General features: G+C 31.9%; 1 protein-coding gene across 1 annotated transcript; it reads left to right on the plus strand.

Moving 5' to 3' along the window:
- On the plus strand, positions 17,045–18,651 carry LOC18599967 (tyrosine decarboxylase 1). Its single transcript, XM_007030181.2, has one exon. It carries the CDS (start codon positions 17,068–17,070, stop codon positions 18,535–18,537), a length of 1,470 nt encoding a protein of 489 aa, XP_007030243.2. The 5' UTR covers positions 17,045–17,067; the 3' UTR covers positions 18,538–18,651.

Genomic DNA, 19,175 nt, shown 5'->3' on the forward strand with positions numbered 1-19,175 from the left:
AGAAGTCGCAATTCGAGTAAACTTCCCTAGGTTAAGGGTTTCGATTAAGACTCCACCAATACGATGGGAGGGTTCTAATTTGGAATTCCAACGTTCTTAATTTTAAATGAAGTAAAAAATATATATTCAATGGCCAATTAATCAAAATATACAAAACAAAATAAATAGAAAATTAATGATAACAATAAATTCGTTGATCATAATAAGACAAAAGTGAAAAACACATATGCATAAATAACGAAAATTACGGATAATAAAAATACTTGGTCTAAAAATTTGATTTTGGAGTTTCGTATAATAAATAAGTACCTATATAGTAAAATATATATCGACATAGAAATGGTTATACAAAAACAATCAATAAACGTAAATTATTTGTTTATAATAAACACGCACACAAAGAAGAAGTAGTAAAATTTGTGAAAAATAAGAAACAAACATAGAACCTACGAGTGCATCACGTATCATGGTCGCATTGTTAAATGTCATGGCATATAGATATATTCTGTATACGGGTCTAAACCCCGATGATGGGACTTTTCGAGAAAGCTTGCGAAGGCGAGTTTCATCGGTAAACTCCCTAGGTGAAAAGATACCTCCGAGCTCCACCAGTACGATGGGAGGGTCTAGAGAAATATCTTTAACAAAAGGCTTCTACCCGTATTAGGATTTGCATTCATGAAAACACTTTTTTTTTACTCACAAACGACTATCCCGATGATGGGATCTACCTAGTAAATTTGCGAAGACGGGTTGCTAAGGTATTTCCCTAGGTGAGAGAATACTTTCGGATCCCACCAGTATGATGAGCTGATTCGGAAAGTACACTCAATAAAAGATTTTCGTTTGGCATTATCCTGATTTTATGTTATGCATTTCACAATTGCATCATGTGCATGTTAAACCTGTAAAAAATGAAATAAAATATTCTAATAAAAGATTAAATAAATAAATAATAATTAAGAAAACATAAGAATAAAATCAATGGGTTAGGATAATATATGATTAAATGGTACCGTTCGTGGAACGAGCGTCACGGGGGTGATAATCCTTCCCTGTGCATAACCGTACTCCCGAACCTAAATCTAAAAGATACGTAAACCAGTTTATCGTTCTCTTGATGGACTTAAAATTAATTTAAGATTTTGTCGAGTAGAACAAAGTAGGGTGGCCAATCACACCTAGGAAAAAAAATTGGTGGCGACTCCCAAATCACTCCATGTCTAGCGGTCGGGTTCCCGGACTCACACGTTACGACACAAATAAACTTCCTGACGCATTTAATGATATTGCCAAGATCACAAAGTCTTATATTACAACTGTGAATACTCCAACTAGTATTGTTGTTCTTGAAGGGTAGGTTGAAATGGATCAAAATGGCCCACGCTTGAAGCATGGAAGATTGATAGGATCAAAAGACACTTCCTCTCAAAAACAAAAGGGAGGAATTAAGAATTTGCTCAAGAACAGCTTGGAATTGAGCTTACTCCAAAAGAGGCTATTGCCCCTGAAGAGGTACTAACTCACCAAAAGATCACCGACCTCGAGAATATTGAGATCTTTATTACATATTGTAATGAGTTTTGGGATTGGAATGAGATAATCATCGATGATGTTTTTGCACTCTTAGTTATTCATGAGATTATGAGCAATGATTATGAATCGCAATCTATTATTGAAATCGTCAAAGGCAAGATTGGTCCAAGTGGGATGAAGTACTCTAGGCTGAATTGCCTTCCCTAACTAAACGAGAGGTTTTTGGACCTGTAGCTCAAACACCCAACAATGTAAAGCCTATTGGATACAAGTGTATCTTTGTCTAGAAACGAAATGAGAAAAACGAGGTCGTGAGGTATAAAGCCTGAGTTATAGCCCAAGGCTTTTTTCGGAGACCTTAGATTGATTATGATGAGACGTATTCACTTGTGATGGATAGATTACCTTTCGTTGCCTTATTAGCCTAATTGTTTCTGAAAAACTAGAAATGCTTCATATAGACGTTGTGAAGGCATATCTGTATGGTTCATTAGACTCCAATATTTATATGAAAATTTTTGAGGGGTTTAAAATGCTTGAAGCATACATTTCTTGCAACTTATTCTCAATAAAGTTGCAAAGCTCTTTATATAGATTAAAGCAATCCGGTTGCATGTGGTATCATTGCTTAAGCGAGTACCTAATTAAACAAGGATACAAGAATGGTTCTATCTACCCATGCTTGTTTATTAAGAAATCGAAAACCAGGTTTGTTATGGTAGCAGTTTATGTCGACAATATAAATTTGATTGAAACTCCAAAAGAATTATTTAAAAGTACTAAATATTTGAAAAAGAGTTTGAAGTTAAGGATTTGGGTAAAACCAAACTTTGTCTTGGTCTAGAGCTTGAGAACAAAGCAAATGCAATACTTGTCCATCAGTTAGCATACATTGAGAGATTACTTAAATGTTTTCACATGGACAAGGCTCACCCATTGAGCACCCTTATTGTTGTGAGGTCTCTTGATCCCCAAAAGGACCCATTTCGTCCTAGAGAACTTGATGAGGAGATAGTTGGTCCTAAAGTACCATATCTTAATACAATTTGGGCTTTGATGTACTTGGCACAATGTACGAAACTAGATATCATTTTTGTGATAAATTTGTTGGCACGTTTTAGTTTTGAGCCAACTTGAAGACACTAAATTGGAAAAAACATATCTTCCATTATCTCTAAGGACCATAGATTTGAGATTATATTATTCCAAGGATCCCACTGACACTGGTTAAGTTGGATACGCTAATGCAGGATATAAATCTAATTCGTATAAGGCTTGCTCTTTAACAGATTATTTATTTTGCTATAATGGCACTGCCATATCTTAAAGCTTTACTAAGCAAATGCTAGGAGTTATGTTATTGATTTCTTACGCAAATGCACGTATCATCAATAAGTAATATAATGATTAAGTATAGTATCATTTTCATAAAGAATTGCTTTAATTCTTATTATTAAATACTAAAATTGACACATCCTAATCTTATCCAAACAATTAAAAATAAAATTAAAACTAATGAACTAATAAACTAAAAATAAAACTAATCTAAAATTTATTAGCAAATTTACTTTATTAAATTCGAGTGACTACCAAATCTAAGATTATGATATCCCTTAATACTTCATCTGAATATTGTCTCTCTCTTAACTTAGCTTAATGGATTAAGTTGCTAACCTAGAGTTCTAAATTATTTAAAAGTCTCTATCGAGTTTCTCATAAAAATATCTCTCTCAATTAATTTACTATATATATATGCAAATTAATTAGGTTCAGGCTCTAATCTTAGCTACATATGGGTTATAAGTGTATGTCTTCCTTATATGCAAATCAAATGAACTAATCAAATAAGTGTATTTGATCATACGTTATTCTATTCGAGGTCTACCTAAATCTCCCTTGTCAAGGTTTAACCTAGGTTTTAAATTCAATCTAATTGGTGATCAAGCAATTAGAAGCTTTAAGAACAGAATAAAATAAACAATTTAAATCCATCAAACATAAGCAAAAGAGAGATAAATAAATCAAACTACATATTGAGTTCAATCATAATCTTAGATTAACAATTTAGTTCCTCATCAAGTCACACATTATCATCAAAATAAGTTTAAACATTGAAACTAAATAAAGAAAAATAAAGAATAAAGAAACTCCAAGAGTGAAACTCTTGATCTCCAAATCTTCTTGAATCCGTCAATTTCTTTTAAGCTCTAATTAAACTTTTTTTTCAACGATTTTGTGGCTTGAATCTCAGTTGACAATCTGGTGTATCCTCTTTTTAAAGTCCTCCGAAAAGTTCTTTTTATAGGGCTTTGAAGTTAGCCAAGTTGGGTGAAGAAAGAATTCAATTCGAGCTAGAATTTCCTCATCAAACTACGTGAGCCGCGGCCTTGACCAATTAATTAGCAGAAATCGTAATTGCTCTAGGACTACTACTGTGCTTTAAATTCGACAAGATTTTTGACTACCTTCTAGGTTGAACTGGGCAAACTGGTAAACATGAAAGTTGTATCTTTTTTTCTTATCTTTTCAATGGTCAAAGAATCATCTCATTGTAAGCTTTGTAGAGATAGTTATACTTGAAATACCGAAACACGTGCAGTGGAAGTCGGCACCTTGAAATTGCTCTCCTTCTTCCATTAAAATTCTTCCTTCATTAAACACCTATAAAAGCACAACTAAATCAATAACAACCTATTTTAATCACATTAATACCAAATTAAATATAAAATTAACTAAGATTAGATTGACTCATCTAAATTAACTAACTTAAAATAATTTAAATAAAACCTACTAAGTTCTATGTATTACCGTAAGAACTAAGCTAAATTAATATAAAAATTAAGCCCAAATAACTCTATATTATAGAGTTATCAAGTTATATCCTCCACCCACTCCAAGATTATCACTCTATATGAAGCTAGAAGAGATTATGTTGGGTTGAGATTTGTTATTACGCATATTCATAATTCTTGTGGTTTAACATCGATTACAAATTCTCCCATCATAATTTACAAAGATAATGCTTCTTGTGTTGCACAAGTTAAGGGAAGATATATTAAAGATGATAGGACCAAACATATCTCGTTGAAATTTTTCTATTCTCACAAACTCTAGGAAAGTCGACAAGTTAACATTAAATAGATTTGCTCCATCGATAATCTTGTAGATCTTTTTACCAAGTGATTGCCAACGTCAACATTTGAAAAATTAGTAGATGGCATTAGAATGTGGTGAAAGATTGATTTGTCCCTAGAGTGGCAAAGTATCAATTACCCTAAAAATGGCAAGCCCAAGAAGCGGTAGAGCCCAGAACTGGCAATATGGCTCAATTGAGGGAGAGCAATTATGGGCTTAGTGCATTGTACTTTTTTTCCCTTTTGTTCGATTTTTGCTCCATTGGGTTTTTTCGGCTTAAGTTTTTTAACTAGGCAGATATAGCACGCCTAATTAGGCCATCACAATGGTGCTCCGTCTAAAGGGGAGTGTTATAGAATATGGACATATCACACCACATTAGACCAATTCAAATTAGAGTAAATTTGATAAATGATAAATGTATTATCCACATTCTAGATATTACAAATTCATCTACATGTGAAAATTATCTAGGTGATAATGTGGGATTTATCAAGAAGGTAATGTAATTTAGAGATATATCTTAGTAGGATATTGTGATTAATTTGTTAGAGGCTTCAACTATAAATTGGGGGTCACCCACCCTCATTTGTAATATAGTTATTTTTCATTCTAAGCATTGCTTCAGTACTATATAAAGAGCATTTTCTCAATATCTATCTTTTCTTTCTGTTTCTATTATTTCTTTTACAATAGTATATATTATATCTTTTTTCTCTTGATGACCTTTTTAGATATTTTTAACCTTTATTTCTCTTTGTCTTTTACTTTTCAATAAAAGTTGACTAACTTGACTCCTATGTAAATAGATTAGGATGAAGTTCTAGCCTCATGAAAAATGTTTGGATAACCATTTCCAAACATTCTCAATGTGCTTCAAATTAAAAATGAGTAAAAATAAGAGAAAATTGTGGGAAATGACCTTCGTAGTAAGGTGACTTCAAAAATGACCGTTTGCATAATTTTAACTGTTTTTAGCCAATTTGTGGCACGACTTGACAAGAATACCTTTTAATCCAATTAATCCAAATGAAGGCGCATCTCAGTTTCTTTCTTTTTGCTCTCCCGCCATTCAGCTTAAAATTCTAAAATTAAATCTCGATTTAGATTTAGCTATTCCTCCGTCCAGCTCTCCAGCGCCATCGAGGTCTATATCGACAGCCATCTTTCTCACAATCCCAAAGTGCAGAGATGACATCAAGGTATTTGTTATGGGTTCTTGCATTTATTCAGGGTTATTCATAGAACGAAAAAGTTGATGGGTAAATTATATGAGTTTGGAAACTTAAATTTGGCTGAGGGTAGCGAAATCAATCAGTTTATAGGCGATGCATGAATATTTCTTAGGCATTGAGTCACTGGATATTAGGGTGGGTGACTGAATATTAGGAATGGTAACCTGTTTATTTGGCATTAGGTGCTTGAATATTTGTTGAGCATTGCGTGAGTTCTTTATAGGCATTACGTGACTGAATATATGTTGAGCGTTGCGTGAGAGTTAATACATTACTGAATATTACCTGATTGAATATTTGTTGAACATTGCGTGAGTTTTTTATAGGCATTACGTGACTGAATATTTGTTAGCGTTGCGTGACAGGCGTTACGTGACTTAATATTACGTGACTGAATATTTGTTGAGCGTTGCGTGACCTATTTGCAGGCATTGCGTGACTTTAGCTACCTAATGCTGAAGGTGATTCTCTACTGATTATCTTCAATAACCTAATAAGCTTTAATGTAATTCTTGAAGTTTATATATAATTTCATAATTGTATAGTAGTAATAGTATTAGATTTTGGTTGGTCTACCATGATGCCTAAATTTAAAAAAAAAAGAGAAAAAAGAAAACGATAACGAATTTCTTGAAAAAGAGAAAAGAGGTAACATTAAAATCCTTTTTGATTAGTGAAAAAAAGAGAAAACCTTTAAGCTGCTTTTTATTAAGAATTTCTTGAAAAATGATGTTTGGCCTGACTTTTGCTTTTAAGAGGTAGATAAGATGAAATGATAGGCCGAACAGGTACTTAATAACCAATTCAGCCTCTCTCCATTGCACCGATATGGCTGTAGAAAACAAAAAGTCAGCTTTCATGCCTATAAATAAAGGGAACCATTAACCATTTGAATAAAATTCAATTATCTTAATCAATCTCAGATAATTGAAAAATGACCTCCAGAGATCCAAGAGTCGAGAAGGGGAAAGAGGCAGCCTCCGAAGAGGAAGAGGTGCCTTTGAGTGTGGGGGACCAATTGCACATATTCTTGAGTGTGAGGGACTAGTTGCACATATTCTAGCAGGAGATTCAAGTCCTCATCGACAACTTGATGCAAAGGACTTTTGACCTGGAGGCTACCATCCTGAGCAACGAAAAGATTCTCATCGAGATAGAGTTCAAAGTAGATGAACTTATGAAGAAATGAAGTACGATTCATTTTTTTTTGTATCATCTCCTTGTATTTTCGGGAGGTCTTTTTAATAAAATTTGAATAAAATTTATAGCAATTTTTATTTTCACTGAGCACATATTTTGTTGAGTTATTTTCTTCGTTTAAGTTATATTATGCTGAATAACTTCGTGAGTGGATGTTAGGCACTAGGTGACCTATTATTTGGTATTGGGAAAGTGGGTTATACGTGGCGCGTGAATTATGCTATGCATATCTTCTGTTAAGACATTGCGTGAGTGGTTTGTATGTATATAGAATAGAGTACCTATGGTGACGTGTTGTTATGTATTGCATGACATTGGGCTAGTACGTGACTGTTTAAGTTGGCATAACGTGAGTGGATATTAGGCATTGATTGACTTATTATTAGGTATTACGAGACTGGTGGTGCGTGACTAGTACAATTCATCTCTTGTTTAGAGGCTTATTATTCATTGGGTGACTTATTCTTAGGTGTTGCGAGCATGGCAGTGCGTGACTGACTTGTGCAATTCATGTGTTGCTTTGAGGCTTTTGTTCAGTAGTTTTTTAGGTAGTGCATGATTGGTTTTTATATATTGCGTTACTTGTTGTAGTGAGAGTGGTGGCGTGTAACTTGTGCAATTAATGTGTTGTTTTGAGGCTTTTGTTCAGTAGTTTTTAGACTTGCGCATATGTATGGAGTCTGACAGTGGATTACTTGTGCAATTCACCTCTTGTTTTTTAGGTGGTAGCGCTTCTTCTCTGCTTCGCCAGCAACAGGAGGTTCGAAACCCCTCAACAAGTAATCCACGGTCAGACTCCCCACATATGTGCCCTATGGGAATGCATTCCACTCGTCGATGTTCTCGACCAGCGACAACAACCATGGACTCACTGATCGTCTTTAGTCTTGACCGAATAAAACATTAGTCGCGATCAAGATGAGGGCCATCTTGCTTGCGTCTCCCTCCCGCTGAAACTGCCTTCCCTTGAATGTATCTAAAACCTGTTGGATCTTCACCTCCTTCCCCGGTCCCTAATATCTTAGGTGAATTCCTGAAATAGAATAATTAATCCAAGTGGGGAGCATGGATTATTAAGTAAATCAACATATATACATTAAAGCATTACAGTTGACACAAAATAATACAGAATGAACCCATGCAGATAAATTTCATGTAGTTATGACACTCGTGCAATTTCCTACAACAATAGCCACGCAATGCCTAATCAATTAGTCACGCAATTACTAACATTAAATCACGCAATTCTAAGAACAACTAATCGAATCACACAATTCTAAGAACAACTAATCGAATCACGCACACACTAATTGATAACATAGAAACCAGTCACGCAATGACCTATCAATCAGTCACGCTAAGTTGAACCCTTTTTCAATCATGCAACCCCAACGTGACCCCATGCCAAAATCCACTCACGCAAAAGGTGCCAACTATCTAAGCACGCCCTCACTCACGCAATATCCAAACCCTCAACCGAATTCCTAACACATACATATCAACCAGTCACGCATGACCAGTCACCTTTCCACCCCTAAACACCAACAATACCAAATTCACGTTTATATTCAAAAATTTCAAACAACAAAAATATCAATATGAACGTGCAATATGTATAGGTTTATGCTCAAAAACCTTAACCCTAAACATGAACATTAACCATTTTGTCAAAAACCTCCACATGGTTGAAAATAAAATAAAAAAATTCATAAAAAAATATTATACCTTTCTCAGCGTAATGTCAACTTCCTCACACTACTCAATATGTGAACTACCTTTGTGCGAATAATAACCACTCCAAAAGGCTCCTACCACTGCCAAAATACTCGAAAGTTGAACTATCGAGGAATGCTTTTGCAGACTTGCTTCTAAGGATATGTACGGTCTCTCGATGAAACCGAAGAGTTGTGGTCTACATAAAGGACACACTTGACCTGTTAATAGGTTTCGGGTTGAGGCGCGGAGCCTAGCAAATGGGTCGATTTTATTAAGGACAATTTTGTCCAATTTTTTTCTCTTGGTTAAAAATAATTAAAATTTTAAAGAGGATCATTCTCAAAAACGTCTTATGCCTACGGTCCATTTAAGAAAAAGACTCTAAAAATAATTTGATATTTTTCTTAAAAGTTTATAAATGTCGTTGCATGTTTCCTAGCATATGATATTTCGTACAATTATAATACATCTAATTCTTAATTTGATGGTGGTTCAAATATGGTAAAAAATAATAATAACTTGCTAACTAAGTAGTCTAGCTGAAATTTGAAAAATATGATATAAGAAAAAAAGATGAAAAATCAATATATGTTGAAACAGAAACATATGATTTTAATTAATTTGATTCCATGACAGCAAAAAGAGAAAGTTGCTTCTATTGCTTTATCAATTTCAAAGAAAAAACAACATAAAAATTTACTATGATTTATTAGAGTTAGGCAACAAATTGTTACTGTTTCTAAAAATCAAACCAAAACAATCACATAAAAAAGAATGAATCACATGTCTATATATAATTGATAAATAGCACATGACTTTTCCATGATTGTTAGAAGTCAAAATGTTGGCCAACCCTTTTCCGGTCGACGACAGTGATATCATTCCGACGTTTCATCCAAGTCGAAATCTTCAAATTAAAATTTTTATGTTCTAATATTATGATTCAGAAAAAAAAAACCAAAAATCAATATATGTTGAAACATAAACATCTGATTTTAATTAATTTGATTCCATTATCGTAAAAAGAGAAAGTCAGTTCTATTGCTTTATCAATTTCAAAGAAAAAACAAAATAAAAAATTTTCTATAATTTATTAGAATTAGTCTACAAATTGTTGCTGTTACTGAAAGTCAAACCGAAACAATCATATAAAAAGAATGAATCACATGTTTATATATGAATGATAAATAGTACATGACTTTTCCATAAATACATATTCTAAACTGCTCACACTTTTTAATTTTTCAACGCAGACTAATCATATTTATTTATGCTTAAACTTTTCAATATGTTTTTAGTAGGGGTAAGTAAAATTAGATTAGACCAATTACTTAAACTAAATACAATTTGAATAAAACAGTTTGATTTAATTGGTCTATTGGGTCAATTTGTCCAAAATGTTTAATCTAATTGGTTTTTTGGTTAGTTCTCTGTTTCAAAATGTTTGAACCAAAACGATCAAAAAACTAAACTAATTTTTTATATATATTAATATATATAAATATAATATTTTTTATATATTATTTTTAAATTTATATAAAATATAATATGCATTTAATATTTTCACTTCTTTATTTTTATTTTTTCAATTCCTATTTCTTTATTTTTTAATTCTTTTTTGATTATGCATTTTAGAGATGTCAAAGTTGGGATTGTGGATTTCATTTCTGTTGTTGACGATTGATGAGTGAAGAGGTTAGAAATACATTCTTCATACTTCAATTGAAGTAAATGTTTAATTTTATGACTTTTTACATAATTTTTCATTTTTAATCTTCTTTTACTTTGTTACTAAAAAAATTTATACTCATCATATTTTTTATTTTCTTTCAATTGTTAGATGGCCTATGTGAGTGAACGTGAAGAGCCAAGTCATGGAGGAGATTTAAGTTGACAATTTGCGATGGTTAATGGTCTTGTGTTAGATAGGTTTATTTTGTATATGTTAATATAATTACCTTTGACTTTTTGTTATGTTAAATCTTGAATGTTTATTTGATGGTTTATGTAAAAAAAACATAATTATATGAGTGAAAGAACAAATGCTATGTTTTTTTCTTTTATGTTTAGATTATTTTTATATTTTATAATTATGGATGAAGTTTATAAGTTTTAATATTGTAATTTACAAAAAAAATGATAAAATTTTGATCCATTGATCCAAAATTGAACTAATTCGATGTTTGGTCGGTTTGATTTTCCTTTATATTTGATCAATCTTTTAAAAATATTTAATGTATTTGATCCCTAATGACAAATAAGGTATAATGTAGCGATTTATGGACAAACCAAAGTCTACTTAATTGAACTAATTGGGCCAAAACCCATTTTGGTTTTTACCTAATATGTCCAAATATATTTGTTTATTATTATTATTATTATTAGTGTTTTTTTTAGCATTGCGTTGGGAGGGTCTAACATTTTTCAAAAGAACAATTGGCCAAATTTTTATATTAAATAATTTTCATCAAATTATTTTAAATAATAAATGTTTAAAAGGACAAATTATAATTTTTTGGCTTTTTGAAAAAAATTTATGAAAGATCTTTTTTTTTCCATTTTCTTAAACTTTTTTTCCTTTTTTAATGATCCTTTTCTTTTGATACCAAAAGTTACAAATTATTTTAAATTATATTTTAAAAATAGTAAAAAAATAAAACCGTCTATGCTGAGAGAGCATCTATTGTTAGGAATTTTGAGAATATGGTGCCTTGAAAAGCAAGTATATTCTCATGTTTAATTTCATTTAATTTATTTGAAATGAAAGTACATTTTGATAATAAGACAAAGAGTTTGTTTTAAGTAAGCATTCATTATCTAGTTATTAAGGTACCATGATTCTATTAAGATATTAAAATACATTTGTATGAAGAGAACATAGAAGACATGTATTTTAATTGAATCTAAAAACTGTTCACAACCATATAATAAAAGTTGGTCACTTTATTGTGTTAAGGTTGTAGTGTCCAAATTACTTCCAGCGAAACGAATGTGATTTATTTCAAGGAAATGATGAGTCTTAAATTATCGAAATAGTTAACTTTGAGTAATGACACTATAACATGAACTGGAATCATGTGAGAATTAAATTTAAGTTTAGCTGTTACTTAAATCATAATCTCACACTTATGCATTTGCTTATAGTAGAACCCAAATCCTGATGAATAGTGGACTCGTGTTTAATCTCCTTATAATCTTTGATATACTATGAGCATGATCATCATAAAACATTGATCTAAATTTCGTATGTTAGGATTATAATCGAGATGAACATTTGGGAGTATATATCCGAATAATGAAATTCATAGCATTAACATCACTTCTAGTGATTTCAGGAAGATTGGTGATTAATTTTGGTTCACTGGATTGATGAATTAGCTACTCATCACATTTGAATACTCAAAATATTAGATATAGAATATTAAATCACTAATTGGATTAAATTTGAGACTAAGGGACAAAATTAACATAAAAGGTAAAATGGTAAACTCACCTTTTGCCATTAGATGGTTTTGAGGGTTCACAATATAAGATATGCAATTGGACAACTAATAATTAATATCAAGTTTTGAATTATTTCTTATAATTATAGTTAATCCAAGAGTGCAACCATGAATCTATGGTGTAGTGAATTCATGGTTAATAGGCTTGATTTTTTTTAATGAGATTTTCAATAATTTTAAGTTTATTGGAACTTGGAATATCTATGTCCAAATAGATTCCCTATTTAACTTCATAGAATTCAACTTGTTTAAGTTGAAATGCATGTTTTATTTTATTAATTAAATGATGTTCAAAAATGACAACTTTAACAAGTTTGTCCTAATTTAGACAATAAACCATGTTATGTCTTAATTTAGACAAGAAAACATGTTTGTCTTAATTTAGACAAAAAATCATGTTTGGTCTTAATTTAGACAAGAAAATATGTTGTCTTAATTTAAGACAAGAAAAATATTTTTTGTCTTAATCTAGACAAAAAAATATATTTATCTCAATTTAGACAAGATAAAATCTTTTTATCTTAATTAAAGACAAGAGTTGTCTTAAATTAAGAAAATATTAAGAGGATTCTTACAAAATGAATTTAGACATCCATGTTGATAAAAGGAGACTCTACGTTTGACTATCACTCTTTTATTTATTATTAATTCTTTGTAAAAAAAGATGGATAATAATAAAATAAGAGTCATTATTCAACAATGAGTTTTATTTTATGAAGAACTTTAAATGATAATTAAAGAATTAAATTATTTATTCTTTAATTTTAATTTTGATAATTATGGAGCATGTTTGATGCTTCCATAACTCTAAAGGATGGTCAAGATTGATTCAAAAGTATTTGATATTGATTAAACCTTTGAGACAAGAGTTTTAATAAAAAGAGAAGATATTGGAAGAAAATAAACATATGTACTTTTCTTGAAAAAGTTTCAGTCTTCAAACCCTCTTCCTCCTAACTTTGTCGTATCTCTTTTCCTCTTTCCCATTCTTGGTTGAATTTTTTGAAAGAAAAATAGCCATTAATTTTTAGGAAGAAAATAAAAACAAAATCGATTGCCATCTTTTAGTATAGCATTCCACACCTTATCCACTCAAGGTTCAAGTTGAAAGCATTCTTGAAAGGTAAGTGGTAAACTTATTTAGTCAAGAAATCAATCATTAGTATGGTGGTGTCCAAAAATAAGAGTCTAAAAAAATGTACTTTCTTTTCTTGCTTAATAGATTCTTATTTTGAGGATGTGATTATGTTACCTGCAATAAGAATGATTTGTGTTTTTACTTGTGTAATTGGATTGCTTACTTCTTTTATAAAAGAAAATTTTTGAAATCCATGCTTTACACAATCACATCAATCCACTTAGATTCAACTCCAACAACTATAACCTCTTTACCTCTTTTCTCCTTTCTCTTTCGAGCCATTTCTCTCTCTTCTTTTCACTTTTTCTCAAAATGTTGGAATCTATACTCAAAAAAATGAAAAATATATGAAGAAATAACAGAGACTCAGTAGTTAATAATAAAAAGAAATACGAAAAAGTTTTGAATGTGAAAACCTGTTTGAGGCATGCTATGGAAAGCACTAACTTCATTGTAGATTTCCATCACAACCTCGATGCAAATAGCAATCAATGACATCTTATTTCCAAGATACAACGGATTGCTTAATGATTTTCTAATGTACACTGAAATAGCAACTATGAAGAACTCATAAATCTCTCAACTACTCTTGAAGGAATTTTAGAATGCAGTAGAATGGAGTTTTTGTAAACCCATAATGCTTAGAATGATCTTTTGAGAAAAACGAGATTAGGAGAATTTTTGAAGCCAGGATACATGAGATGAATCTCTCGACTGCTCTTAAAGGAATTTTAAAATGTTGTAGAATAAAGTTTTTGTAAACATGAAATGCTTAAAATGATTTTTTGATAAAGAGTAGATTAGAAGAATTTCTGAAGTTAGGATAGAGGAGATGAAAAGTGCTTTTCAACAATGAGGGAATGGATTTTATAGATAGTGAAAAATCACCAAAGTGTTTCATTATACATACACATCTATTCATGAAGTGAACAAATTTTGAATCATTAAAATAAAACAAAAAACCAACACAAAATACCTTCAAAATAAAAAAAAATTGACTAAAACACTTGAAAAATGGATTAAAATTCTGTCAAAATTCATTGTATTTTTTTTTAACAACATGGTAGATATTGAGTGGGAATCTCAAATGTGTTGGCAAAGTCAAGGCAAGTAAAAAGTAAAAAAAAAAAAAATCTCAAAATGTGTTGGCCACGTCTATAAGAGTTAAGTCTACATATGTTACAAATTTCATCTACTTGCCACCCAAGCCTTGAGGAAGGTATAGGTCTAGACTTGGGCAATCAAAGACAAATAAATGTGATTAAAGGATAACCATTGACCATTCACTCTTTAATTGTTTCATCAATACTAGTATCTATTTGGTCTAGTTTATTTTTAGCTTATCTACTTTTTAAATCCAAAAACTAGGCCAAACAGTATTTTGTAAAAACTCTTAAAGAAAAAGTAACTTTTTTTTTAAAGAACAAAATTTTGAAAAAAAAACTTAAAAAAAAAGCTCCAAATATGAGCTTTCTTCTTTCTTTTTTTTTTTAAAAAAAACACGTCAGTTTCTTAGAAGAGTTATTTTTTTTCCCAAAAAGATCTTCTCTCAAAAAATACCTCCTCCCTCTCTCCTTATCGATCTCCCTCTTCTCTCCCTTTTTTGCCAAATCATCCTTTTAGGGCTTTTTTTTTTCTTACAAAAATTAAGAAAAAACAACTCAAAATTCAAAACTGCATTCCGGTATTATTTCTTCTTTTTCTTTCTATTTTGTTTTTCATTGTATTTTCTATTGTTCTTTTTTTTGGCTTTGAAAACTCTTTTTATTATTTGATATTTCTCAATTTATTATTGACCATTATGTGATGTTTATTTGTTCTTAACTTCTTTCAAGTGTATGAAATATTAGTTGATTATGATTGAAATATTTAGTCAAATAGGTCAATGGTTGTTGAGATAAATTAACTGAAAATTGAAAAGTCAATATTTATACTCGTTTGTCGTAACTCAATTTTGAAGATTTTTTTCTTTTAAGTATAACAATACGCTGCACTACAAGAAAATTGAAATAGACTTTAATTCCTTTAGCAACAAGAATTGCAAAACCTCTGAACTTCTTAGTAGTGAATTCCACATTTGAGCTAATAGTATATAAGAGATGATGTGGCACTCCTTGACAAAATAAATAACCCATTAAAAATGGAAAAAAATATAAAAGTCAAAACCTTTTTGTTCGTGGAGGGAAACTTTGTTGGTGAGGATATCAAGACCTTGATAGACTTGTATGGAATTAGCGTTGATGATTTCAATAGGAAAATGGGTTGCCAAATCAATAGCTAAACGTGATTTTCCTAACCCAGTTGAATCCATTATTAATGCCACCTCGAGTTCTCTTCCTTGTATGTAACATCAATTTTGTTCAACTCCAAAGGTCATAAATTTCAAGCCAAGCTTTAAAAAATAACAACAAATATTTTTTATTTTCTTCTTTTATCTTTTAGCAATTCATAATATTATAGGGAAAATTATATTTTTTTTCACACTCATCTTTTTTTATTTGATTCAATTTTTTTCTCCTGATTTATTAAATCCCCTTTATAGTAATTTTAATTAAAATTAAAGTTTCCATAAGTTGTTTTGCCAAACAGCTTATCTATAAAAAAGAACTTATAAAAAGTAAATTTATCAAATAATTTTAACTTAATTTTAAAAGTTATTAGTTTTCATAAGAGATTTATAATAGTTTTTAAACTAAAAAAATACCAAACTAAACATGCTCTAAGTATAGAAACTACTGATTATATTAGAATAGAGAAGAATAGAAAAATTATTGAACACAACACAATACCATCAAATTAAAAAAAAATGGATATTTGATTTGGGAAAAATAATAAGATATTTGATTTTATACTAGAGCATTCTATTTAATAATTAATGTAATTATTCTCTATTAAAAAATTTCATTTGAATCTCTCACCAAAAAATAACAAAAAAAAACTGATTTTTAACATTTAAACTTGTCCATAGAATATGTACGGACAGTGTTGGCTTTCAACTTTTTCAGTGTGCAACAATTCTTGCCTTTCTTGTTTGGTGAGACGTCCTTCCATCTTATTGATTGTTGGGCAAATGAATTGACTCTCACGAGTAACTTTGATTACACCGCTTTTGCTCCCCATGTTACGGGAAAGCACCGGAGGGAATGCCGAACTGCAGCTCTCAGCATTACGGTATCTTGTAGGACCCTGAAATTTTGGCCATGTCTTTATTTCATTGCCAATTCCACGCATGTTTTTCTCTTGTTTGCATGTGTTTTTTTCAGACGTTTTTCTTGTGTGGTTGTGTATGCGACGACTTTACAAGTCAAAATATAAGGTCATCATTGCATGTGGTACTCCAACTAGGGGAAGGTTATCTCCTTCCTATTCCCCTGTCCTTTCCGTAAATCAAAGAGAGGGTGGGTACTGGGTGGTCACATTAATGCCCTATGCTGGCCTGTTGGCCACCAACACCAAAGAACCTGGGTTTTTTGCTGTATACACCATGCACGTTTATCACATGATTGTCTAGGCTCCCTCTTCTTTTGCTATATATAAAACATTGGCCTGCTGGCCAGAATACCGTTGAAATCAAAAAACAATTTCAATTTCTGCATTTTGACAAATGGGCAGTGCCTCTAGAAAAACTTTCCTCCCCCTTGAGCCAACTAGCTTCACAAATGAGTCCAAAGCAGTGATTGATTTCATTGCTGACTACTACAAAAACATTGAGGAATACCCAGTTCAAAGCAGCGTTGAGCCTGGTTACTTGTCAGCAAAGTTGCCCAACTCTGCCCCTTATTGCCCTGAATCACTGGAAGATATACTCAAAGATGTCAATGATTGCATCATACCAGGCCTTACTCATTGGCAAAGTCCTAACTTCTTTGCCTATTTCCAAGCAAACGCTAGCACTGCTGGTTTTCTTGGAGAGATGCTTTGCTCCGGTTTTAATGTGGTTGGCTTCAACTGGATTTCATCTCCTGCTGCCACAGAACTTGAATCCATTGTCTTGGATTGGATGGGCAAACTGCTTAAGCTACCATCTTCGTTTTTGTTCTCTGGAACTGGTGGTGGAGTCTTGCACGGTAGCACATGTGAGGCTGCAGTTTGCACTTTGGCTGCAGCTAGAGACAAGGCCTTGAAAGAACTTGGTGGTTGGGAAAATATAACCAAATTAATGGTTTATGCATCTGATCAAACGCATTTCACTTTCCAAAAAGCTGCTAAATTAGTAGGCATTCCACCATCAAATTTTCGGTTCATCGAAACATCCTTATCAACAGGGTTCTCAATGTCATCTGACCAAGTTCGTTTGGCTATTGAACATGATATCAAATCAGGTTTGGTGCCATTGTTCTTATGTGCAACCATTGGGACAACAGCCTGTGGAGCTATTGATCCCATTGCAGAATTAGGCAAAGTTGCCAGGGAATACAAGCTTTGGCTCCACATTGATGCAGCTTATGCAGGAAGTGCCTGCATTTGCTCCGAGCTCAGGCATTTCCTTGATGGAGTTGAACTTGCCAACTCCGTCAGCATGAATCCACATAAATGGTTTCTCACTAACATGGATTGTTGTTGTTTGTGGATTAAGGAACCCAGGTTCTTAGTGGATTCATTGTCAACTGATCCTGAAATTTTAAGAAACAAGGCTAGTGAATTCAAAGCTGTGTTGGACTATAAAGATTGGCAAGTCGCATTGAGTAGACGATTCAGGGCTTTGAAGCTTTGGATTGTGATCCGCAGGCATGGCCTGGCTAACCTGGTGTACCACATTCGCAGCGATATCAGCATGGCCAAGCGGTTTGAGGCATTCGTGGCTAAAGATGACAGGTTTGAGATAGTGGTGCCGAGAAAGTTTGCATTGGTTTGCTTCAGGCTTAAGCCCAAGCAAGAGCTTGAAGGCGCAGAATTGAACTGTAGACTGCTGGAGGCCATAAATTCAAGCGGGAGAGCTTTCATGACTCATGCAGTTGTGGGTGGGATTTATGTCATTCGCTGTGCGATTGGGACAACTATGACTGAAGAACGCCACGTGGATGCTTTGTGGAAACTCATTCAAGAAAAAGCTCAAGGTTTATTAATGGAGTAGATTAACTAACAAATAAATGAAGAAATGGTTCTAAATCTAAATGTAATTACTTGTTGATCAGTGGTGTTCACAGGTCAGGTTATCTGCCCGATTATGTTTGGGTTTGGTCATGAATTTTTGGATTCGGTCTGGCTTGAGAAAATTATTATATTAATAAATAATATATATTTTTAGCTTAATTTTACAATTTTAATACATATTAAAATGCAAGGGGAAAAAGCATTTAAACAAGCACTTAAATTAGATGAGAAATTATTTAAACTCAACCAATATGATTAGAAGATTGCCACATATTCCATTAAGATATATTAAAAAATTAATAAGTTAATATGACAAGTAAAAATATATGTAACGCTACTCTAATCATGCTTGCGAAAATTTAAAACCTCCACACAAACGGTGTATAGAATAATCGTTCAAATTAGATTTTTCATTTTGTCAAATCCTATTCTATAAAATAATTTACGACGTCATTTACATGCTCAATAAAATGTTGCATATTTTGGAAGTTCGAGGAATCGTTAAAAGACGATATTGCCCCTAATTGTACAATTAAGTCGATTAAGCCCCGAAATAGTTCAAATAGGAATTTTAAGGTGAAATTAAAAGTTTCACAGTTCAGGGATGACTCAAAATGG

Source organism: Theobroma cacao, chromosome 5 (assembly GCF_000208745.1).
Source record: "Theobroma cacao cultivar B97-61/B2 chromosome 5, Criollo_cocoa_genome_V2, whole genome shotgun sequence".
NCBI lineage: Eukaryota > Viridiplantae > Streptophyta > Magnoliopsida > Malvales > Malvaceae > Theobroma > Theobroma cacao.